Source organism: Strongylocentrotus purpuratus, unplaced genomic scaffold (assembly GCF_000002235.5).
Source record: "Strongylocentrotus purpuratus isolate Spur 01 unplaced genomic scaffold, Spur_5.0 spur5_scaffold_11, whole genome shotgun sequence".
Taxonomy (NCBI): domain Eukaryota; kingdom Metazoa; phylum Echinodermata; class Echinoidea; order Camarodonta; family Strongylocentrotidae; genus Strongylocentrotus; species Strongylocentrotus purpuratus.
The window spans coordinates 16,997,607-17,021,875 of NW_022145596.1; the positions used below are offsets into that span (position 1 = coordinate 16,997,607).

The 24,269-nt window shown below is 37.7% G+C and overlaps 2 protein-coding genes across 2 annotated transcripts; both read left to right on the plus strand.

Moving 5' to 3' along the window:
* LOC105440229 (coiled-coil domain-containing protein 158-like) lies at positions 1-9,629 on the plus strand. Its single transcript, XM_030981303.1, has 10 exons — positions 1-85; positions 1,106-1,243; positions 2,032-2,103; positions 2,770-2,897; positions 3,630-3,893; positions 4,523-4,592; positions 5,191-5,300; positions 5,734-5,824; positions 7,655-7,992; positions 9,515-9,629. The coding sequence occupies exons 2-10, from the start codon at positions 1,145-1,147 to the stop codon at positions 9,627-9,629; spliced, it is 1,287 nt and encodes a 428-aa protein (XP_030837163.1). The 5' UTR covers positions 1-85; positions 1,106-1,144.
* On the plus strand, positions 7,150-24,266 carry LOC592956 (myosin heavy chain, striated muscle). The gene is made up of 17 exons (XM_011670150.2): positions 7,150-7,258; positions 7,655-7,992; positions 9,515-9,625; positions 10,811-10,925; positions 11,508-11,627; positions 12,064-12,252; positions 13,051-13,746; positions 13,929-14,097; positions 14,597-14,709; positions 15,592-15,750; positions 16,299-16,391; positions 17,083-17,457; positions 18,124-18,278; positions 18,828-18,937; positions 19,904-20,668; positions 21,201-21,308; positions 22,710-24,266. The coding sequence occupies exons 4-17, from the start codon at positions 10,845-10,847 to the stop codon at positions 22,799-22,801; spliced, it is 3,225 nt and encodes a 1,074-aa protein (XP_011668452.2). The 5' UTR covers positions 7,150-7,258; positions 7,655-7,992; positions 9,515-9,625; positions 10,811-10,844; the 3' UTR covers positions 22,802-24,266.
* Positions 24,267-24,269: the final 3 nt, after the last annotated feature.

Below are 24,269 nucleotides of genomic sequence, written 5' to 3' on the forward strand. Positions count from 1 at the left end.
GCACATAATTCAAAATTAACATAATAATAAGAAAAACACCTGCCGAGTATTTACAACCGGAAGTGTCATCCGGAGCTAAATTTGGGTAAGACGAAGACCGAGTACTGGAAATGAATGTATTAAATTATAAACGAAACAAATAGAACGATAATAACGATAATAGTATCAATCGAGTGTTTTAAAATCAAACTTGAAAGTATTCTAGGCCTATTTGTACCTCATCATGCGAACGGTTGTTTATTACGAAGCGCTCATGAAATGCGCGCCCGAGCTTCGGGGCACCGTAGCCGTAGTAGCGTCGATGTATGTGGGTCGTATAACGGCGTGCTGTGCAGTGCAGTAACTGAGCTGAGTATGAGTGACTATGTGTACACTCCACTGCAATCGTTGTGATTTGTGAGTTGCCATTGTCTGCCTGGTTGTGTGTGACAAGCTGTGCCCAATCTAGACGTTTCAAATAACCGTCTGCCATGGTCATTCTTTAATAAAACTGACATTTTATAAGGGGATTCACTAGGTACAGACAGGAATGATTAGATATCAGACAGGAATTGGGTTAAAACACCTTTAATAAGGCGACAACGGCCTTAGAAACAACAATCAGAATCTTACAGACAACCGTCCATTTTCTCGTCTCTCGATCCCCATCCCGATCATATCGGTATCGGTATCGGTTATCACGATATCAATCCCTATAATTTGACAACCTTCCCCATCATGGCATAGATCTACATAGAGGCGGCCAGCGCCAGTGGAGCTGGAGCCAGATGTAATCTCAGTGGAACAACCGTTGTTATCAGAGACTGAAGCCCTCAATCTATGCATGCTCAATCATGACTTTGGCTGTGTAGGCCTAGTGTTGGTGAATATGTGATATAGACCGTCTAGGTCTAATGATGAGATGTCTTCTTCTTCCTGAGTCATGTGAGGGATGGGGGGCTTCAGTCAACAAGCTGATAATTCTGTCATTTTCATGTAAAAAGTTTTAAAATATTCAAAATATAATGAAGGGGATTGAAGCTAACAAGGAAGAGGAGGAAGAAAGAGAAGAAAAAAAAGTTGTGACATGAGCTTAACAGTCAAAACATATTTCCTCTCCTAAAAGATTTCAGATATGATGGAGTAGTGTGACCTGACCAACCAGATGGCATCTTTTGTTCCATCACCTACCCACAGCTCCCTGACCACCTCGCCAAATCTACGCAGTAACCTTCAGATGGTACACGTTCAAACCAAGAGACAGGTAAGGATGATATCAAATCTTGGGGTAATATTTTTAATGTAGTTATTGCATGCAAAGCACGCCATCTTGAAATATGTGTAGCATGAGTTACATTGAACTTGGTAAACAACTATGCTAATGATGTTGCACTTAGCTATCCTCCTTGCATCTTATAGTACATGTAAAAGACGAGTTTCAATGAACAAGTTCAGTATTCTTTGATTCTGTGATATCTCCTTTGTGAGCATTTGGAAGACATTTTCTATCTAGACCTGTGATCAAGGGTTGAAATGGATACTTTTACTTCAAAATAAACCTGGGCTGGAGAATCTAGAAGCTATATTTGTATTAAAAAGGGTGAAGTCTGGCACAGCAGAACAATACTCTATGCAGCATATGAATACATAACAAAATAAATTTCTGACTTTGATAAAATTTACCTCACAGTAACAAGCAACAACAAAAAAAAATAGTAGAAACCAGAACTGCACTGCATGAAATCTTATCAGTTGATGTGTTTTGTTTACCCCCAACCCTTTGTTTCCAACCTCTGCTGCACATATCTCGTTCTATGTCTGTTTCAATTACGACGATTGATCTCTTTATTTCTGACTACCTTTATATACTTTTCTGATTCATCTTTATAAACCACGCATCTTGTTTATGGAAACTTTCTGCTCACAATCTTCTCCCTCCTTCATAACACACTGTCCTATTTAACCGCTTTGTTATGGTACCCTATTGCACGTATGTTGTTTTGGTTTCTGTAATGTTATGTATGCAAGGCACACATTCTTGATGTATTACAGGATCTGCTGGACGAGAAAACATATCAACTGGAAGAAATAAAAACAGACATGAATCTGGCTGATTTCGCAGAGGTAAATGATTTTATGTAGTATGTACATATTAAATGAGCTGGAGTGCTTAATATTGTTTGACTGAAAAAGGAGTATTGGTAACTTTATAATTGACAATAGAACAAGGTGAGAACTTGCATTTTCAATGAAATAAATATAACTTGTAGTTCTGTAGTTATACTTATGATCTTTCTTTATTTGAATGTCAAATGGAATCTGAAATAATGAATAAACACATGCAGTTAACAACTAAATCATTTATACCCTTACATAGTTTTGTAATTTTTCTAAGTATGGGAAAAAATGGCTTGTCCTGATTTATGTTTCTTGAGAAAGTTACATATTAAAGGTTACATTGAAAAGTATTCCACATTTTTTAGTTAAGAAAAAATAAAATCAAAGTTACATGGATTGTAATGAATATAAAACTCATTTGTTACCTGCACATGTTTATTACTGTCAAAGTTCTAAAATTGTATTTATTAGTGGCTGCGCCTTGCAAAACAAATTCATATTTGATATATTGCTGGTGGCGTATTGGAAAATAAAGATGTTGAAAGCCATTGACAACTACAAACACAGTTCAGCAAAAAATTTAGAAGATATATCCCTTCTGTTTAGCCTTCATTATTTGCAAGTGAAATTTCTCAGAGACTTGTAATGAAATAACCATTTTTCTTGTTATAGACCACATCATATGGCAGACCTGCATCCAGGGGGCATTCTTTGTCCCCCTCTCGTAACCTGTCACCCTCTCCTAGCCTTTCACCTATTGGTGGGATCTCCATTGAACATAGAATGATATCTGATCTACGGTAAGTCAAAAGAGAGTGAGAAAGCAGTGAAATTGTTTCACATCAAAGTGCTTTGAATATAAAATCATATAAATCCATGACTTGTACACAGACACCTAAACTTTCCCAGTTGTCTCCCTCTGAGTTTAAATTCTGAGGTTTCATATGATATAACAATAATGTGACATATTTTGAAATCCATCATAAAATGTGTGCACTTTATGTACATGTATGCGCAGGAGTTCAATTTCAGTGCTGAATGGCCGTGTTGGTGTGGATAATGCTGCGGAACTCTTGCATAAGTATTTTTATAAAGTAATATTGGCAAAACATTTCCAGATATCCAATGTATTATATATAGTCAGTCCCTGTCATGGTTATATTTAACTGAACCAAGTTTAGCTAAATGGAAAACTTAGAATTGCTAGTTCTTGTATGCACTTGAATGTGTGATATTTCAAATGTACATATAGTGTATGTAACATAGATATTCTTGGATTGTTTGTAATGCTGTGTAAAGCTTGAAAATCAAGTGTTATGATCCCCTGTAGCTCGTCCTTTAATCAATAATATATGGAGGCTTAGTAGAGCTTAAAATAATAAAGTCCCCTAAGCTTCATACTGGAATCATCAAGTTTCTGTAGGCGATATTTGTTTTAAAGTTCTTGTTTTATATAATCTATTATTTTAAAATCTTATTTTGGGTTTATTTTTATTTTTTTAAATATGATTTTTGTATAAATATTAATGTAGAAACCAGTTGGATAGTCAAGCCTCGGAGAATTCCAAACTGAGACAACAAATTGAATCTGCAACGTCAAGACAAACATACATCCCTTCAGTCCAAAGATCTTCTGCCACCCCTACTCTGAACCATGGAACAGTCCCAAGGAGCCTGTCAGACTCCTACGTCTCAATGACACCCACAGTGAGGGAGACGGTAGAGTCCATTCTCGCAAGGGGGAGTAGGAGATCTCCCATTGATAATGTATCACTGCATACAGAGTCTGCTACTGAGTAAGCACATTGCATTTGTTCTTCTTTATCTGAATGTTTCTATACTTTTACTAATCTCTGCATGGAAACACCTGATTTTGGGGTGCAGCAATACAGATGTACAGCAATACGGATATACTTGTATCAATAATGTATAAAAAGAGTGTTCATGTCAATGAAGATACCCTTGATTTTTACACAACTGAAATATTAATGAGTGTACACACAAGTTTTTTCTGTTTCAAGCAAAGAAAGTTGAGCATTACATTAGTGTACTACTGTTTTTGCTCGTTTTATTTTATTTATATAGCCAGGTTAACTGGGCCCATTTCACAAAACTTGTCATCAGTGACAAACAAAAGTTTTTGTCATAAGCTAGTGAAATCCTTGCTTCTGATTGGTTATCAGCAGATTTGTCACTGATTTTTGTTTTTTGTCATTGAAAAATTTCTTTGTGAAACGGGTCCCAGTACTTTCAATAAATTGTAGCATCTTCAATTTCACTCTTCTTGTAAGCTTCCTTCAGAACCAATCCAGTTTCAAAAGGTCTACAGTGTGTGTGTATTTATATAATGGGATTGAGATATTTTTCCTGTATAGCTGTAGACTGTATAGATATAAACTGTTCCTTTTGTTCTTCTTCTCAATAGGGTTCTTCTAAGAAAGCAACTTTCTGACGCCAGAGCTGAGATGACGGTCCTCAATGAGAGACTTAGAAATGTAAGTCATGCATTAGTTATGAATACAATCATTTTTGTTACTGTTTTGTTAGATGTACCTGTATATGGTGATCAGTTGATTTGATGATTATCACCAAGTGAGTTTGCATTTTGTTGATAAAAACTTTAATCATATAAATTAATTGGTGTGCAGGTCATGGTATGGTAAACTTTTTTTGTGTTTGAGCCTCTGTACAAATAATTTCAATTAATAAATGATAGTGCATTGAATGTAATTAGAAAGTCCAGGGGGTGTTTCACAAAGATCGATTTTAAGTTGGACTTAAATATGGCAAGCCATTCATGCCACTGGTTGCTCTCACCATTGGTCTCTTAATTATGATCTTTAGATAATATTTTTCCCTTCAATAATGAAGTATCAAATCAGGTAAATTCTGGAGATTTGTGACCACGATTTATACCTCCCTTGAGAAAACAATTCCAGGAATGGTTAGAGGAACTAGTGTCATGAAAGGCCTGCCATAGTTAAGTCCAACTTAAAGTCGATCTTAGTCATTGTGAAACACCCCCCAGGATGCTTTATACACGGTAGTGAAAATTTACCACTGGTAAGTCCCATGTACATGTCCTCCTTACAGGCAGAAACCAACGGTGATCAGCAGAAGGCGCAGTTCAGGTCAGCTATCGAGGACCTTCAGGCAAGGCTCAACGAAACCATCGTAGGCAGAGATTCAGTGCTAGACCTCAGGTAGGTTAGATCGAGGGTTAGACTTTTAGATTACTTTTCAAGCCAAATCAACATAACTTTTGTCATTTTGGGGTGGGGGGGGGGGGGTGGATGGAGACTGTTTTGTTAGTCATCTAAATCTTATACTATTAAGTCATGTATTGCAGATCTTATCTAGGACTTGTATTATAAAGTTATATACTATTTCAACATTTCATTACCAAAATTGTAATGCCCTCAAAAGTATGTAAGCACAAAATTTATTAGCTCTGCACCACAAAGTGGTCTCTCTAAGTCTCCATGCGAATAGTTAAAGTAAGAATTGTTCACTCGTAAACACATGTGTGTAATGATTCATTTTTTATATGCATCTCAGTGATTATTTTTTCATAAATTTGGCATTATGATAGCATTTCTCTTAAATTCCAAAAATATATTCAAATTAATCTTTTAGAAAGAAGGAGTCAGAAGGCCAAGAGAAGATGATTGCTCAACTTCGGCAATCAGTAAAAGACTTGGATGCAGTAATACGGCACCACGAAAAGGTCAGTAGAAAAGACTAACACATAACTTGCTGTTTTACTACCGATTTTAATTGTTTTTGTGTGTACAGTAATTGGGTTTGTACAGACGTGTATCAGTTTTTGTGTATTTTTTTTTCTGTCTGGGGACCGACCTTTAAATGGAATTGGTAGTTAGTTTCCATGTGCAGTAGGTCATAATTCCCTGAAACCAAACTTGGTGTTAGTCTCATACACAGCAAACCCGTCGTCCCATCAAGAAATACCCCCAAGTCCTCAGGTAAGGGAAATGATAATGACCTTATCATATGGGGCGATTGGTGGAAAATGCAGAGCATTACACGTTGGTCATAAAACTGAAGGCTAATCCTGTTGATTGACAACATCTGGTATCAGTTAAACACCAGAATTTATGATGTCAAATTCTCCATGAGAGCCCACTACTGTGCGTCTTTAATGTTATCATCCCAGAAAATGTGTGTCAATTTTCAAACCAAAGTCCGTCTTAGCCAGGTGAAAACAGAGCTGAATGAGTGAATATATATGTACGAGACAAACTCATATCTCCCTATCCAAGTTGTAGCTGACAGGGAAAATAGTAACAATATTATCAACAATTACGATTAGTTTATTGATTTAGGTAAAGCTTAGGGTTAGGTAAAGTGTTTTGTGTAAGGTTGAAGTGAGGCATTTGGTTTGTGTTGAAACAATTTTTCTTGGCCAGGACATGTGTTGTACAACAATGTTTACAGGTCATGTAAAGACTTATGTATAGGTGCTAATAGGCCCTTTTGAAGCTGTCGAAAGCACATTGAGTGACACATGACTTGACTGTCAAGAGGTACCCCTCAATTAGTCAATGGTCAGTCAAGTGTGTCAGAGACCACCATCAATATAGAGCCTCACAACAGGATTCTCGGCCACTATGAGTCTCTTAATTGAAGCTCTTGTTCCTAATGCCAGCCTTTGTGTTTCCACAAATGAAGGATTAAAGTGGCCCTGTCACCAGGTGAATGAATGCTGTAATAACTGTTGAGGTTTAGCCCATAGGTAATTAGGGATGTAACTGCTTGCTTAACATTGTGTTCTTTACTTGTTAATGAGAGGAACATGTTCCTAGTTTTAGTAACTGACAAGTTCAGAGGATGAAAGTGAAAGAAAAGAGTGTGACGTAGGTGTCCTACTCTTGACTGATTGATCTATTCATGGCAGGACAAAGGGGTGATATGGTTCTTGCATTTCAGAGCATCTATCATTTATTCACTATCTTGCACTCTAATGTCGGTCTTCAAGGCATGCTACAGGTACCTGCTTTTTCATCTTCTAGTTTGTAGGATGCATATGTGCTTGGCTCAAGTAGCGACTTCTGATTTTCGACAAAGTGATACATTTCTCTTGACATGAACAGAACTGTCTTTAATCATTGCTGCTCTTCTTCAAACTGACATTCTTTTATAAGTAGGTGGCCTGGATAAAACGTAACACTGGTGATTGTTATCATTACTCTTTTGACAGAGTAAAGGGAACATTTTCCGGAACGTTTATTTGTGCGATTATGAACAGAATCATTGCCTTGTATTGTAGCATCAGATCTGTCTTCACTTATGTACTTTTGTTCTATTAGTGGTTAATTTTATCATCAATGGACAGATTTTTCCCTTTTATTAATTGTGACTTGTGTGTGAAGAGTATTTGTGAAGCAAATGACCAGTGATGTGTGCCTCATTCCTGGTCTGTTCTTGTATATGTCATGTCAGACCGACAGGTTTTACACTTTTCATTTTGATGTCTCTTGGCCCTTTTTCTACAGTCACTTCATCATTGCCATGACAACCGCTTAATTTCTCCTCACAGAACCTCCTGGAAGCCAATCACAGAGCAGACTCAACCCAGCAGACAGCCTCATCCTGCTCCTCCGCTCTGCAGCAGATCCGCTCCTTGCTCTCGGCCAATCAACAACCACACCCCAGGGGCTCACTGCAGTACCCCTCCCCCACCAGACCTGGGGACGACCTCACTCGAACCCTGCCACCTTCCCATGTTGTGAGGCTAGTGGAGGAGAGTCTGAGAGGTAGACTAGAAGCTATCAGAGAGCTGGAGAGGTCTGTGACAGACCTGAAGAGGGAACTAGCGGCTGTGAGGAAAGAGGCTGAGGAGCAGACTAGAGCACTGTCCGTTGAAAACAGAGAAAAGTGAGTTGCAGTTAACTGCTTCCAGATCAGATCCTGTATTGTACCAATGCTATCTTAATGCAGGGTTAGATATAAAGGTAGTCATAAAGGAAAATAGCAAGACTTTGATTAGTGTGTTCATGTAATTGTTAAAATTATGAGGTTCTTATGAAATGTAAGAATGCAATAATTTCATAATTTCATGATATTACTCAGCAACCAAAAGTCTTTTATTTTTGATGAAATTCCCCTATGTTTTAAATGTGGAGCCTATTTTTATGCCTCCGTTACGAAGTATCCAGAGGCATTATGTTTTCGGTTGTCTGTCCGTCCGTCCATACGTCCATACGTCCCGTTCTTGTGATCGCGTTATCTGAAGAACCAATTGATGGATTCCTGTCAAACTTTAGTCATGTATGTATCTTGCAGAGCCAATGAACTGACTAGATTTTGGGGTCACAAGGTTGAAGGTCAAAGGTCACAGGGCTCATTATGTATGCAAAAACAGCTCGTGATCGCGTTATCTCAAGAACCGATTGATGGATTCCTGCCAAACTTTGGTCATGTATGTATCTTGCAGAGCCAATGAACTGAGTAGATTTTGGGGTCACGAGGTCAAAGGTCAAAGGTCACATGGCTCATTATGTATGCAAAAACAGCTTGTGATCGCGTTATCTCAAGAACCGATTGATGGATTCCTGCCAAACTTAGGTCATATATGTCACTTGCAGAGCTAATAGACTGATTAGATTTTGGGGTCATGAGGTCAAGGTCAAAGGTCATGCGGCTCATTATGTATGCAAAAATAGCTTGTGATCGCATTATCATTAGAACAGATTGATGGATTCCTGCCAAACTTAGATCATGTATGTATCTTGCAGAGCCGATGAACTGAGTAGATTCTTGGGTTATGAGGTCAAAGGTCATGGGCTCACTATGTATGCAAAAATAGCTTGTGAACGCATTCTCATTAGAACTGACAGATGGATTACTATTAAACTCAGGACATCTTGCAGAGCCAATGAACTGAGTAGATTTTAGGGTCATAAGGTCAAAGATCAAAGGGTCATATATGTATTTGAGAAATTGCTTGTAATCACAATATTCTGAGAACCTGTTGTTAATGGATTACAATTGAACTTGAATTTGAAAAATTTCTTCTGTTTTGGTTTGAAAACTTGCTCTATGACGGAGGCATCATTTTCGACTGTGCGCAGTTGAAGTTCCATCTAGTTAAATGTGAGTTTCTTCACTGATGTATTCCTTTATATAATGTCTTCACATTCCCTCAGTAAGCCTTATCAGCCTTGAGACATGAAGAGAGTATTGAGGGTTGATTTCAGGATGGGACGACCTGTTGATCTATATGAATATAATATTTTCAAAGATTGTAAACATTGTAAGGATAAAACTGCAATTTACAGTACCTTTGTAGAACCAGGTATTCTTCATGTGATAATTGCTTGATTTAGAAAAGAACAAAATAAGAAATTTTAGAGATTTTTTAATAAGATTTATGTGATGCCCATTCATTGATTCACAGACTTTTGCATGCGACAGAGGATCATAGCAAGCAACTGGAAACTCTCACTGATAGAGCCACCAACGCTCGACAGCAAGCAGCCGGGCTGCAGACACAGTTAGCAGAATTACAGTAAATGTCCTCAACATTTAAAATCAGGGCCCCGTTTCATAAATATTGTTATCAATATCAAATGCTAAATTCCTATGACGAATCTGCTCTCGGCCAATCAAATGCCATTATATCCTGCATCAAAAATGTGTCGGCTTTTGATTGGTTGAGAGCTCGTCACATGACCAAAAATATTTGAGCTATTTTTAGAAAGTACTATATGAGAGTACTATTTTGGTTTACTATTTGGGAGTTGAACAAAACTGGGATTTTGTTTTTTTAATTGAATCAATTTTTTTTTTTCAAATCTTAATTTAATGAAAATAAAATATTTTAAATCTTTTTAGATAAAAATTGACATTTTTTTTGTTCTAAATTTTTTTTCCCCAAAATGTTTTTTTTTTTTTTTTTTTTTTTTTAATAATTTTTTTTATGCAGGATATAAAACAAATATACCATGCCTTCTATTCGAGGTACTGGTTAAACTATGGGCCTCGGTGACTCCAAAAGTACCATTTGCTTCGGGGCTGTGCCCCTCAGCAAATAGTACTATTGGAGTCATCTCTTGCGCATAGTTTTAACCAGAACCTCTCAAGGCAGTGTATATTTGTATACTATTTTAGTAGCTTATAAAATATTATCTCAACTTGTTATTGATAACAAGTTTTATGAAACAGGGCCCTGACTTCTGTATCACGCTGAAACATCTGGCCCTGTTATTGTACACCTCAAGGAAGTTAAGAGATTCTTACAAATCATATCCTCATAAGTTATGCATAAGTCATATTTTAACTACTGCATATTGCTAGAAATTTACATTTTTGAACTTTGATGCAATTTTAATTATACAACAAATTAAATCAATAATGCATTAATCACCATAGTAATTAGCTCCATAGTATACACAAATAATTATTTATAAAAAGCAATGGGTGGCAAGGAATTGCCCTTTCCCAGAACTGATATCCCTGTATCTTAATATTGCCGCTCTTCTTATCAACTGACCTGTGGCTTTGCCTTGAAATGATGTTTGTTTCTTTGATCAAACAAATTACCAGTTTAATAGGTAACCTGGAATGTGAAGATGTGAAGGGCTGAATTATCTAATTTCCATAGGTTTAACACAGGGACCACAAATAAGTATATTTCCATCGCTACGGGTGATCGATGGTCTCTTGTCAATCTATTTTCTTTCTCAATGTTTAGAGAGCAGTCCAGCAGGCAGTTATCCCTCAAGACCATGGAGCTTGCTACTCTGGTTGGTCAGTATGAAGCATTCAAGAAAGAGGCTGAGAAGGAGAGACACCAATCTCATCAAAAGGTACTCAGTTATTCTTGCCATCCCATCCTGGTATACAATGAAAGTCATAATATGTTCTGTTGTATCGTTTGATTTAAGTCTCATTGAAGTAATTTGACATAATTTCGACACAACCTGTCTCTTTCTAGAAAATTCTAGAGCAGTCCACCAAGCGGTTATAACTTAAGACCATGTGGTGGCACGTTTTACATAGTAATTGGAACAGATAGATAGATTTTTATGAAAGGATGTCAGGTGATGTTGGTGAAAAATGTATGATGCTATGTTGAGCAATTAAGTGTAGTGACTTCAAAGACAAAACTGAAAAACATCATGGTTAGTGTATGGAGGATTTTGATATAAAAATAGAAAAGGATTAAAAAATTACTTTGCTTTACTAAATTTTCTTCATGTATAAATATTGAATCTGAGATTCTGGATATTCATTAGGAAACTCATATCATTCCATTATGTTTTATTTTCTTTCATTCAATACAAATCAATATTTTTCTTTCTATTACCGGTATCATAATACGAAACAACAAATGAACAGCATTTCAAATTCAGAAACAAAAAAGTTTTGTTTTCATGTTACCATGATAGATTGATGACCTTACAGCAGAATTGGATGCAGATAGAAATAACATGCAAGCAGCTAGGGAAGAGATATCCAAACAACAACTCCAACTTGCCGATGCCAACCTTACTCTACAGTCTAACAAGGTGAGAAGACAAATTATTTGACTAGAGATGTCGGTTCTTTTCTCAGAGCAATTAGCTATGAAAGTTGATTTTCCATCAAAAGACTTTGGTTGCTTTGACTAATTGAATGTTTTTGTAGATTTGTCTTTTTATTTTGTTAATTTTATAAAGAATATTCAGGTAGTATACTAATACAGAAGTTGTATTCTGTTTTTAAATAAATGTAATGCTTTAATCATTCACCAAGAGGATCTGTTCACTATGCTGAATTTTCTAAACTGGAAACTATTGCAAGCTTAGTCCTGAAAAACAAAACAAAAAATGTGTGATATTCTGAGTAAATGAATGATATGAATCAAAAGTGACCAAATTTGACCAGTCATTTGACCAGTCATTTGACCAGTCATTCGGATCTAGGAGTGAGTTGTCTGATAATTTTCTTCATATCTTGTATTAGGAAACCTATGCTTCCCTCACCACCCAGCTGAATGAAGAGAAGGAGAAGACCAGCGAGTTGAGGTCACAAGATGGTCAAAGGTTGACCAACATCCAGAGAGAGCTTGAAGCAAGGTCACTAGAGGTCAGACACATGCAGGAGATGTTAGAAGCGCAGAAAGCAGAGGCCGAGGCAGTACTGAGACAGAAGGTGGGTATGATACAGATATTGACTGGTAGGGTGTGCGGTATACAATTTGTTGGACCCCCGAAGGGATTTATATTTTGCCTAGAGGTTATATTTTCACAAACAGCGCAGCGCTGAAGGCAAATATGATCATGAGGGAAATCATCACTCATATACGGTCAAATGCGCATAGCTAAGACAATGCAATCAATGAATGGGTACGCACTAGTGCGCAGAGTTGCTTGAATACGGTATGACACAAAAATATACTAATTTGACTGGTCGGTCAATATAACATTAAAATTAACCGTGAGTGAAATATGCTCATTACGACCCTCGCAGTCGATATCACGCGACAAGCTTTTGACCAGTTACAACTTTGTTTTCATTGTTATGTACAGGCTCATGTACAAAATTTCTGTAGTTTATTCATTCAATTTCTTTTCATATGCCAGTTTAGGCTATTTCGAAATATCCTTTTCATTTTTTTCCCCCTGATATTTATATTGTACAGACTGTATAGTTTGCTGGGAATCAGATGGGTGTTAGCTTTTATCCAAAAACACAGAGTTAGTGTCATTTTTTTCTTTCAGCAGATGATATTGTCCTGTAAAATGTCTCAGTTTCTTTTCAGGCTCAGTAGATTAAGTCAGCTGGTATCCCCAAATGATATAAAATCAGTACCTTTTTTCATGACATTTGATAAAGTATCAGATAAATCTGAAATATGGTGAAACAGTTAATACAGCTCATAGCGTGTCATATCTTTGTAGGGTGTCTTAGAAATGTTTTTTCATCCTTCTTTCATGATGGTGTTCACAGATTTTTGACGTGCAATGCGAGGAGCAGAAGAAAGCAGTGGACAAGACCAGTCAACTCCTGGCTGACCTTGAATCCCATCGATCTGAGAACAGCAGACTCTCCCTCGAGATGATGAAGAAGACTTCCGAGTGGGAACAGGCCAACCAGAGCAGAGATAGACTCGCCACTGTGCTGGAGGAGACATCTGCTAAGCTCGAGGAGCTACAGAGCACCCATGGGGACCTCACAAAACAACTGGTGGAGAAGTCTAAGATGATTGATATTCTCACGCAGGAGAGGGACCACTATCAGCAGATGTCTATGGAGAGAATCAAGGAGCTAGGCTCGGCTACCAGTCTCCAGAACAGATTACAGAGCCAGGTTACAGAGAGGGAGCACGAGTACCAGATGATGTATCAAGAGAAGGTGAATCTGACTCAAGTCATCGAGTCCAGTGAAAGGACAAGTTCTGATGCGAGGCAGGAGAAGGATAATCTCATCAAACTCCTGGATGAGAAGACTAAGCAGTGCGAAGAGGTCAAAGGTATGAAGGATGACCTGAACAGGAAGTTGAAGGTCAGAGAGAAGAGAATTCAGTCTCTTGATCTGGAAGTGAAGACATTGTCGGAAGCTGTCAAAGAGAAACACGGTGAGGTGGAGAAGGTGATTGAGGGAAAGGCAGGACTGTTGGAGGGATTTAAGACTTTTCAACAGAAGGTTAGTCCATAAATTCTGTATCATCATGGCATTTGTCATCAATAAAGATGGCCTTTAACTAATGTGCCCTGTTCCAAAAGCACAATCAAATCTTTAACAAATCTAAAAAGTGATAGACATAACTTGATACCACCTGCAGAATAGTTTCAATAGTACTGATACCATCTTGATTGACTCTCCAGGTCACGCATTTGACCAGTGAGAAAGACGTCCTGGAGACCCGTTACCTGGATCTTGAGGCATCCCAAGAGAAGACCAGGAGCAAACTACAGCTCCAAATCCAAGGCCTGGAGCATGATCTCCGGATGACCCTGGAGGCTCTCAGGGCCACCAAGTCTACCGATGCGAGGGGTAAGATTCTTTGTAGATCTTCAAAGGTCTTTAGAGTTAGTATATGTCAAACATGGGCCATCTACAGATCTGCATCAAGGCCTGGAGCATGATCTCCGGTTGAACCTGGAGGCTCTCAGGGCCACCAAGTCTACCGATGCAAGGGGTATTGATTTATGGTGGACTTAGGGGTTGTGTCGCAGATTCGACAGAGACTAAATACTGCACACGGTATTGCAGTGAATCATGGAATTGATTGTTCAAATATCAGTAAAATACACACCAACTCTGACGTTTGCTCACATGAACACAATTGATTCAAATGTCTGCTATATTCTCCTTTTACCACATGTATTTCTTTGTACGTATATCATAAATACTTCATATTTTAAACTAATTATTATGTACATTAGTTCAAAATGGCTTATCTTGCTTAAGGTAATGACATATTAGTAGCCCCTTTACTAAGCTGTGTTTTATAAAACTGTTGTGAAATGTATGCCTTCCTCGTGTTTCCTAGCTGTGGATATAGCAGACAGTGTGCAGCAAGAGTTACTGACCAAAAGACACCAGGTAGACTTCTTACAGATCAGGATACATGGACTGGAGGAGAACCTTGGTGCAGCTATCAAGGTATGATTAGACTAGAGTCTAGGTTCAAGAGGTCAGATATCAAAGGTCACAGAGTGGTATGATTGTAAACAAATCTCAGGAAATATCCTTCACAACATTTCATAGGTTTTAGACAATCCTTATTCAGGTACACAAGAATAAAAATGACGGCTTCATGGATTTTCTGGGTTTAAATGGTCCCACAAGACCCAAGACGAAATCTTGTTACTGCAATAACCAGATAACCAAGGACCAAGAGGCTTAGTCTGGAGGAGATAACATGAGATTTTGAGATAATCAGAACACAGCACAATTAATGATCAAGAGCCAATTGGAAACTGATATGTGGAAGCCTACGGAAAAGGCAGATGCATTCATCTATTTGTATTTCATATTGTTGTGGATTCTGCGTACATACATCCATCATAAGAACCTAGACAAGTTTTATACTAAAACTTATTCCTCCTTTTGGAGAGGAATTTGCTGCAATTTTTTGTTGTTGTTCGCAACAGTTCAATTTCAATTTATTTATGTTTCAAACAAAACATTTCAAATCAATTATAATTATTTACAACAAATTTAGGAATACATTGGAAATGGGGGGGGGGGGGGGTCTACTAAAAAGCGATGCTTGTACAAGTGTGGACGCTTCAAATGATACTTAGGAATAATGAGTAATTAAATTAACAAGTCCGTAACTACAAAAGGAACTACAAAATAGGGGGGAAAAAAGGGGGGGGGGGATGCCAACAGAGACGAGAACGGGACAAGACAGTACCTTACATGACAAAGATAGGAGAACAGTTGGATTCATTTCTTGTCATACATGTACATGTAGCTCTCAGAATGTTTAAGAATTCTTTCTTCTTTTTCATACGACTCTTTTGATAACTCCCGATGCAGGAGAAGTCTCTGTTGGAGACTGAGAAGGCCCTCCTGGAGGAGCAGGTCTTCAAGCTGAAGGAGCAGATGGAGCGATTCCAACGCAAGCTCAAGAGTCTGTCCGACAAAAGGACATCACAGAAAGACATTGTAACCAAATTAGAAACTGCCCTTGAAAAGGTAGGACCTGCTTTACCAGTAAATACAGTCATTAGGAATAATTTGGTATGTTTTGGTTTCGATTGAACAAGAATGTCGTTGCTGTTTATTTACCAAGCTGTATTGCTACAGAGCATACATACTGAGATTGTATCCAAGGGATTTAACATAGTAGTTTAACAAAACTTTTCTCAAATTTGGAAATAATAGTTGAAACCATGATCAAAAACTCTTGTTTGTGGTGCTAAATTTTACCTGTTCTTCCAAATAAGTATTGTGTTATTATCTCTTGGAAAAGTATTACAGGAAAAAACTCATCTGGTGAATTAATCTTCAAAACTTTAGCATGCTAGAAAGTGGTCCAGAGTCGTGGAAGTTTCATGCTTCTTAATAAATGAATCATAACAGAGAACAAAATGGAAGACTTGGATCTTCCGTGCCTTGAAAAATGCCATCATTACCAACTGCCAAAAGTTTAATTTAGCAAAACTTTCTGATTAAACAGTGATGTACCACATTTGATGTGACTCATTAGGTATACATGTTTTGGTATGATTTGAATGTTCCAGGCTGCTTTGAAACACACCGATGCCCAGCGACTGATTGAGGAGCAAGAACAAGCCATCGCTAAGATGACTCTCAGACATCAACTAGAACTCAAGGTATGTCTACTAGACCACAGTCCTACTTCACCTCAGTCCTACTTTAGATATATGATAGAGAAAAGTCAAATTGATTTGGATGAAATTGGACCATATTTAAAAACAAACACTATTTATGCTCGTTAAGACAAAGATAAGTGAATGGGTTTTTTATATTTGTTTTAGAGCGGGACTGCACTACTTGTAGATACTTGCACCCTCTAAATAGCCAGCAATGCCTAAGCGGTACCCATTGATCCCATTGTTGTTGTTGGGAACAGTCACTATTCATATATATAAACTTCACAGGGAACATAAATTTCTGTAGTGATTAAAGAATTCAGTGCTGCTGTTCATGATCATTTGTAGTAGAGATTTGATTTCGAAGCAACCTCCAAAAGATAGATTCTAATCTGATTACATGTGAGAATTTTGGACAGAGCATGGTCCCAGAATCATTCACTTGGTGTGAGGCAAATCTGTTCAGTGTAGAATTAGGGCAGTTATTAGTATCTGCACGTAAATGCAGACACTATTCCTGATTGTCGTGTTCAAGGAAAGTGCCATCCATGATTTCTGTCTCCCGAGAGCCTGGAAGACATTAAATTCCTGTCAAAATGGTAAAGATTTACTCTCCTGGGGCTCTAGGCAGATGATTTGTTTCACGGAATGTAACCCAGACTATTGTCTATATTCATGATCATGATTAAAGGCACTCCAAAGAACCCTTGCCACCAGCAGAGCCTCATCCTCCAGGACCACACCCAACCAATCCTCCATGTCCACCCAGCAGAGAATGACCACCAGGGGTTCATCGTCCAAGACCACGCCCAACCAATCCTCAATGTCCACCCAGCAGAGGATGACCACGGTGGAGAAGGTCCAGACATCGGAGTCCGCCACCACCCTCACCAAGATCCAGCAGTCCTTGGGCAAGGCCTCGACCGGAGTGGTAGCCAGTCATTTTTTGCAGTCGGCCAGCGTTCAGGCCATGGAGGGACTGGTGGGGAGAAACTACATCAGTCCTATCCCGGTGGTTGTCATGAACACGTCTGGGATACAGGGAGATCACCAACCAGACAGACATGTGAGTGCCAAGACACCTTATAACTTGTATTGAATCACAAAAACTAAACAATTCTCATCCTCTATTTGGCAGAGTTCTTTATTTTCACTGAACCACTCGGTGCCCATTATTTAGCTGGATATTGAAAGATCTTGTTTGTTGCATACTGCTCGACTCATGTTTTGACTCATGCTTACTTGTTTTCACACCTCCTTACAGAATTTCAATGCATGAAATGAAATGACTTAAAAAAAAAAAGAAGATATACAAGCGTTAAATGTCCTTTTATGAAGTGTTTCAATTTTACTTTGGGGACATTTGTGAGGTGGTACATTGTCTCATGGTGGAGCGAACCGTAAGGCTTTGATGCTACATGTACTAATTAAGTTGACTTCATGCAGGGACTAAAGTCATGTTATTAAATTTAAGGGAACTTTTAGACCTCATTTTAACTTCTTTTGTTAAACTCGACTTTAAACTAGGCTTAAACCTGTTGTTTAGTTTGAATTCTTGTAGAATGTATGCCTAAATGTACCTTCTTTGAACAATCTAAATTCTTCACCAAGTCTTTTCTCTCTGCCACAGTTAAGAAAGATTTTGCATCATATAGGCTAAACCATGAGAACTGCCTTTTGATTGATTGATTGATTGATTCTTAACATTCCCCGTTATTGATTCATTCTCCAGGAGACATCGGGAGCAGTGGAAGAAGCCCACAACGTCTCCTCGGAGCTGAAGGATCTTCTGGAGGAGGTCAAGAGTGTCTTCTCTGCCAACATGGCTGCCTTGAAGGATACACAGTCCGGTCACAAGGAGGCTAGTATTCATACCGGAATAGACAGGTAGGTTGACAGTTAAAAACCAAAACATAAGACAGTTTCTCTAGAGTGTTGTTGTTCTCTTATGCTACACCTTCAATGATATCTTAGATTTTGTATGTAATTACTAGAACTGAAGAGTTAAGACGACATTTGATATTTAAATTACCAAGAAAAGTATAAGGTTAGTACTTCATAGGTAGCAAATATGAATACAAAAGATAAGTTTCTGTCCATCCAGTGTTAAAGAATGGAAGGATTATGCTAATCATATTGGATCCAGACTATTTTTAACTGAAAATTATTTTCCATAAGCTGTGTAAAAAAATGGGGACAACATTACAATTTTTGGTAGAGAAATGATTTCTCCTACCAACCAAACTTTGTTTTTCGTTCCCAGTTTACTGAGCATGATGTTAATTTTTGTTTTTTGGTGCCCTGAAGTATCCACTATTGTTATCAAAAATGCTGGAAATGTTGCTCTGAAGTTTTGTGTATCATGGCAGTAATTGAGCTGTCAAGTGGAAACTGAATACATGTATGTTCCTATTTGATTCTTTCCCTCCAATTTAGAATCGGTCTGAAAGAAAAATCGACCTTCAACTCAGTGAATGGGCATGGTGTTTATCAGCTCGTGGAACCAGCGAGAGATTCCCACTCAGTCCCTCCTCCAAACACAGAAGGTTAGTCAAGCTATCTTTACCTTCTCATGTTGGTTTTAAAGAAAAAGTTGAGTTCTAGTCATGCGATTGCATTGTGAAAGAAACGGTGTGGAATCGATCAGAAAAAGTTGATCATGTAGCATATAAGTATTGGTGTGTACTGGTTCTGAAGTCATCAAAATGATAAGAAATTTGGCCCAGGCTTGGTAAAGTTACAAGCACTGATCACAGAAAGATGTATATTCGACTACATGAACATGTGGTATAAAAATCTGTCCCGATTTTTATGATGTTACATGCCATATTTAGAATATTAAGGCATTTGAAGAGCCATGATTTTTAGGGAACATTTTTATTCTGATGTTCTTCCACACTTGCATAATACAATGATAATGCTCACAAATTAGTTTTCACCTCTATCCAGAACTCAACCTTCTCTTTAAACAGTAGTTAACCTCTTGCCTACTGGAACCAGGTGACTCCTGTATTAAGCTTATGGGAAAGAGAGAATTCAATAGTCGATGGGTTCCTAAATGAAGGAAAGCTGGTAGTAATTAATGGAGGTAGAGGATATCTGTAAACATTTAACATCACCTATAATGGCTACAGTGTTGTCCCATGATAGATGAAGGCTGGCAGGAGATCTCTTGAATCATTATGTCTTTATGTATTAGAGTTTAGATTTGGTGATTATAAGAATTTGACGAAACAAGTGATTTTGGTTGGAAGAGAGAAAACTCTTTGCCATGTGCTATTGTGCCTGGCATTTTTGTCTACTCAATTTGGGCTTATCAACAGATTTAAAATGTGTATGTTTTTTGTATTCAAATTATTAAGGGAGGTAATCCTCATTAGGTAAAGTTATAAATTGTAAACATGTGTTGTAAGAAAAGTCTTACCCATGAGTTCCGTGGGTTCTCTATGTCTGCGACATGATGCAATGAGATTTTCACCGACACCCATGTCAATCTCTGTTCCTTTGTGCAGATATGTTAGACCCTCCACTCCTGACATCATCCCCGTACAAACTGGACAGCGAGAACACACCTCCTCCTCCTCCTGCCTACCAGCATCTCCATCTCAAGGGAGACGTGGAGCTGCAGACGCCCTCCTCCCCAGTCACCAATCTCCTCGGTCTTCACGGTAAAGTGCAGAGCGATACAGCCCTTCTGAAGCTGCAGGGACGTCACGCCAAACAGACGGATAGAGAAACATCCCTTGGACCTGCTGTAAACAGGGCTCAGAGACACTGCACGACAGGGGCCGCCGTCATTACACACAGTGCGAAAGACACCACTGAACGTTCCGTGAGAAGCACGGTGACTAAATCGTATAGTGTGAACAGACCTGCAAAGCATAGTTCAAACACTGGTAATGTCAGAGACAGTGCGTGTACCACCAAACGTGAAGCGTCGGGTACAGTCCGTCCTGGTGTCCATGGTGTCCATGGTGCTTCAGAGTATCAAGGTTCAAGAGAAACTGCGTTCACACGTAAAGTTAATCATTCCCATGAGACGGGTTCTACCACCGCCAGTGACATCTCGGTTCCACTCAGGATTGAAGTCCCAGAGCCAGGGCACGTTCACACGAGGGAAGCTAGACTTGGTAGTAAAGACCTTGAGGCACTTAATCAGAGGAACAGAATTGAGAGCGGCTATGGAGATGTGGAGATGATCAGTGAATTGATCATTACCGATGATGATGATGATGATGACAATAGCTCCATCACTACAGTCACTTCTTACAGTACTGGTAAGTGTTGTGACATTGATATACTTTAGATACCATTTTCAAAAGCAATGAAGATGAAGAAACAAATGGGAGATGTTACATGTAGTTATTCAGCGCTAGAGAGCTGTGTTAAGATGCATTAAAATCACCCCAAGAAATTATCTACCGGTATTCTAAAAGAACTTCAGTGAACAAACGTATACATTTTACACCTTTCAAAAGAACTGATTAATTGGAACTAATTCTTAATTGCTATATTTCCAGTGTGGGTTTGTTATTGAATAAAGTAGACTTAATTGTAGGCAAATACAGATATATTAGCATAGTCCACAACACAATTCTTTAAGTCGTAAGAAGAAATGCCAGAAGAAATACTTTACTTCTTTCTGTAGGACAATTGTTTACTTTCATTGACTTGAATATTGATTTCAAGTTCAGTTAATAATGTGAAGCTACATACATTGTACATGACACAGAGCAAACTAATCACATATACATGGAGCAAAGAATTATTAACTGTTTGTATTTTGTATATTTTCCCATAATCCTTCAGATGTCACAAGCAACGACCAGCCTGATCGGTCTGACAGCTTGAAGAGTCTGAAGGAAAGACTAGCTGCTCTCTCACAAATGGGTAATCAACTACAGAAAGGAAATAAAGGTAAGTTTCCAACTCTGTTTTACAGAATGATTGACGGCACTTATGTCCTTTGGCAAGGCATTTATCTTCAATTGCCACACTCGACCCAGGTGAGGTAAATGGGTGCCTGGCAGGAATTAATCCCTTGAAATGCTAGAACGCTGTAATGGCAGCTAGGCTAAAGCCAGGGTAATAATAAATGTGCCTTTGAATTGAATTGTCTAGATAGACGGCGCTATAGAAATGTCTATTATTATTATTATTGATAACTCACTCATTTAACCCTATGTTAACTGGGGGGGGGGGGTCAATTTGACCCCCCCCTGTAGAAATTTCGCGACTACTCCGAAACCGCGGCAGATATAAAATTTTCCTTTCATGACTTTTTACTTTCGAGTCTTACGCTTCTTTAAAACGATTTTTTCGAAAATCGGACCTACGGTTACAAGGTCACGTGACCTTTTGTCTTTGCATGTCAGCCCGAAAATCGCTCATTTTCGTGATTTGTCTACAAAACGTATGTAAAAGTCATTTTTCCTAAAAATAGATAAAACATTGGTTATTCAGTCTTGTTTGAAGTTTAGATGTTTGTTTTGGGGTCAAAATAGTTGAATTGTAGTTATAAATGAAATAAAACAACAAAAACAATAAAATACATAAGTTAAAAAAACAATAAAATACATAAGAAATTATAAAAACAAGAGATAACATAAGGAATAACCTGGCTCTTCCAATTTTTTGTGTCGTATTATTATTCCAAATGGTCTAATAAATATATGTAGTGAAAAAGAATATGTAAACATGAATAATCTATGATTTATGGGCAGAAATGTGAATTTGATGACCTTATTTGCATAAATTACCATAAATATGCAAATGAGTGAATTTTTAAAAAATTTGAAATTACTATAGTATTCTATACACTTCACTTGATGTGTATGCAAATTTTCGCGGCGATCGGCGGTGAAACGGCCGAGATCTTAGGGGGGGGGGTCAAATTGACCCCCCCCAGTAAAAACCTGGTCTGAAATAGCCCAGTTAAAATAGGGTTAAGGCACGTTTCCCTTTAAATTCTACTGCATCAAGGTGTCTTTGAAAGAAGTTGTTTACTTTGTTGTTTATGAGGAATTGTGCAAGCCTGAGAAATGTTGCTGTAACTAAGTATAGGGATCACATAGGTTTAAGTATCCAGCTGCTAAAAGACTCTAAAATTTACTTTATAAACATGTGTCTGTTTAGGTGTGCACTTGTAATAAATATAAACATTCTGAGAATTAATATTTAAAACAGGCGTCTGGTTTTTATTCCAGTTTATGTATTCAACACTTCTTCCATCTTTACTAGACCTTTAAAGAGTTGATCAGTACCAGTAGACTGTACAAAGTTTAATATTTATGCATGATGTTTATGCTCTCTTCACAGAAATGGCCGGCCTAATAAGGCGTCAGGACGACAAGCTCAAACGCTGCAGACAGGAGGAACGCAATGCCAAAAGAATTATCAACTCAAAATAGAAATCAATTAAAGAACATAGTTTAAGCTTTCTTTAAAAGTTGCAAGTCGAGAACTCATTATTTCTACTTCTAAATAACAGCACATGAACTTGCAGGTTTTTATGATATAGTAATTAATGCTTTCATGAGAATTTGCATATCAAGAATTCATCATTTCAACTTCTTAATAACAGTCCATGAACTTCCAGATTTTTATAATTTATTCATCAGGTTTTAAGATCCACCCGTATTTAAAATGCGGTGTAGTTACATTTTGCAATTGTATTGCCTCACTACTGTACCATGCTCTTGAACTATATGAAATATCGGTACTTGAAAGATTTTGGAGGCTGAAGTTTTTTCAAATGATTAATCTACACTTTATCTATTTATTACAAGTGCCAAAAAAAGTAGTTTGCCTGATGATTCGTTTCACTCGTACTTTGATAATCCTTGCAACTCTTTCTCTCTCTTGCTTACAAACTCTTCTCTGTATATTTTCTTACTCTTTTCCGATCTCCTCTGTCGTTTCTATTCCTCTTCCTCTCTCTCTCTCCTACCCTTGAGATAATGCAGAGCCCGAGTGCGTGACTCTGTAATTTTTTAAAATCTACAATGTGCTTCACACTATGAAAGTGTGATTAAGTGTTTCTTATATTTTTTATTCCAGTACAAACTTTGTACATATACATTCTAATGTCTCTTCCAGTTCCAGTTCAAGTTCAGACTTATTTATAATTAAATTTTAAAACTTGTAAACTATCACCTTATTGTTATTTATTGTGCTCTTTTGTAAATAATATTTAGTGTCACATAACGTAATAATAAAATATTGGTGCAATATTCATTCATTCATCGAAGCATGTGCTTAATCCATAGAAACAGTACAATCAAAGTATTATTTTGTAATGATGTGTTCATTTGTCTCCCTTTCACAATAATTGTAATGTATGCACATGTTCGTCTTCACCAACATATAGATGTAATATGCAAGGATTCTTTTGGTGTATCAAGTCCGCCACAAATTTTACAACCCCCGAGTTTGCAGATCATAAAAGAAAATACAAGTATAATGTAATGCTATTTATTTCTGATTGAGGTTATATGAATGGTGATTTTTGACCTTGGGGAATAACCTGAGCCTCCCGATGGTAGAGAAGGCCTGATCGGTATATACCCAATTCTTTCATTGCCATAGGCTTGATACAAGAGCCACCTGATTCCAGTTGGCATCAGGTTAATATGACTATTCATTACTAGACTCTGGCTCATCCGGGAAGAATGAATGTATCTAGAAAGAAATCAATTTCTATCACAATTCTTTTTTCATGGAGTTGTATGGTGTACGCAGGCCTTGTAACTCGGTGTAAAAGACACACAAAATATTATACAGCAAGAGAATCGTAGCAAAATCACTTTCTCATTTCATTCGTGCAAGCAACATTAGTAAATGGTGTAACAAACTGAAATAAATTGAATGTTCACATTT

Coding starts and splice junctions, on each gene's coding strand:
- LOC592956 (XM_011670150.2), top strand. CDS start 10,845: ATGGAGCTTGCTACTCTGGTTGGTCAGTATGAAGCATTCAAGAAAGAG. Junction 12,253..13,050: donor AGGCAGTACTGAGACAGAAG/GTGGGTATGATA, acceptor TGGTGTTCACAG/ATTTTTGACGTGCAATGCGA. Junction 14,710..15,591: donor ACCTTGGTGCAGCTATCAAG/GTATGATTAGAC, acceptor CTCCCGATGCAG/GAGAAGTCTCTGTTGGAGAC.
- LOC105440229 (XM_030981303.1), top strand. CDS start 1,145: ATGGCATCTTTTGTTCCATCACCTACCCACAGCTCCCTGACCACCTCG. Junction 2,104..2,769: donor ATCTGGCTGATTTCGCAGAG/GTAAATGATTTT, acceptor TTCTTGTTATAG/ACCACATCATATGGCAGACC. Junction 5,301..5,733: donor GATTCAGTGCTAGACCTCAG/GTAGGTTAGATC, acceptor TTAATCTTTTAG/AAAGAAGGAGTCAGAAGGCC.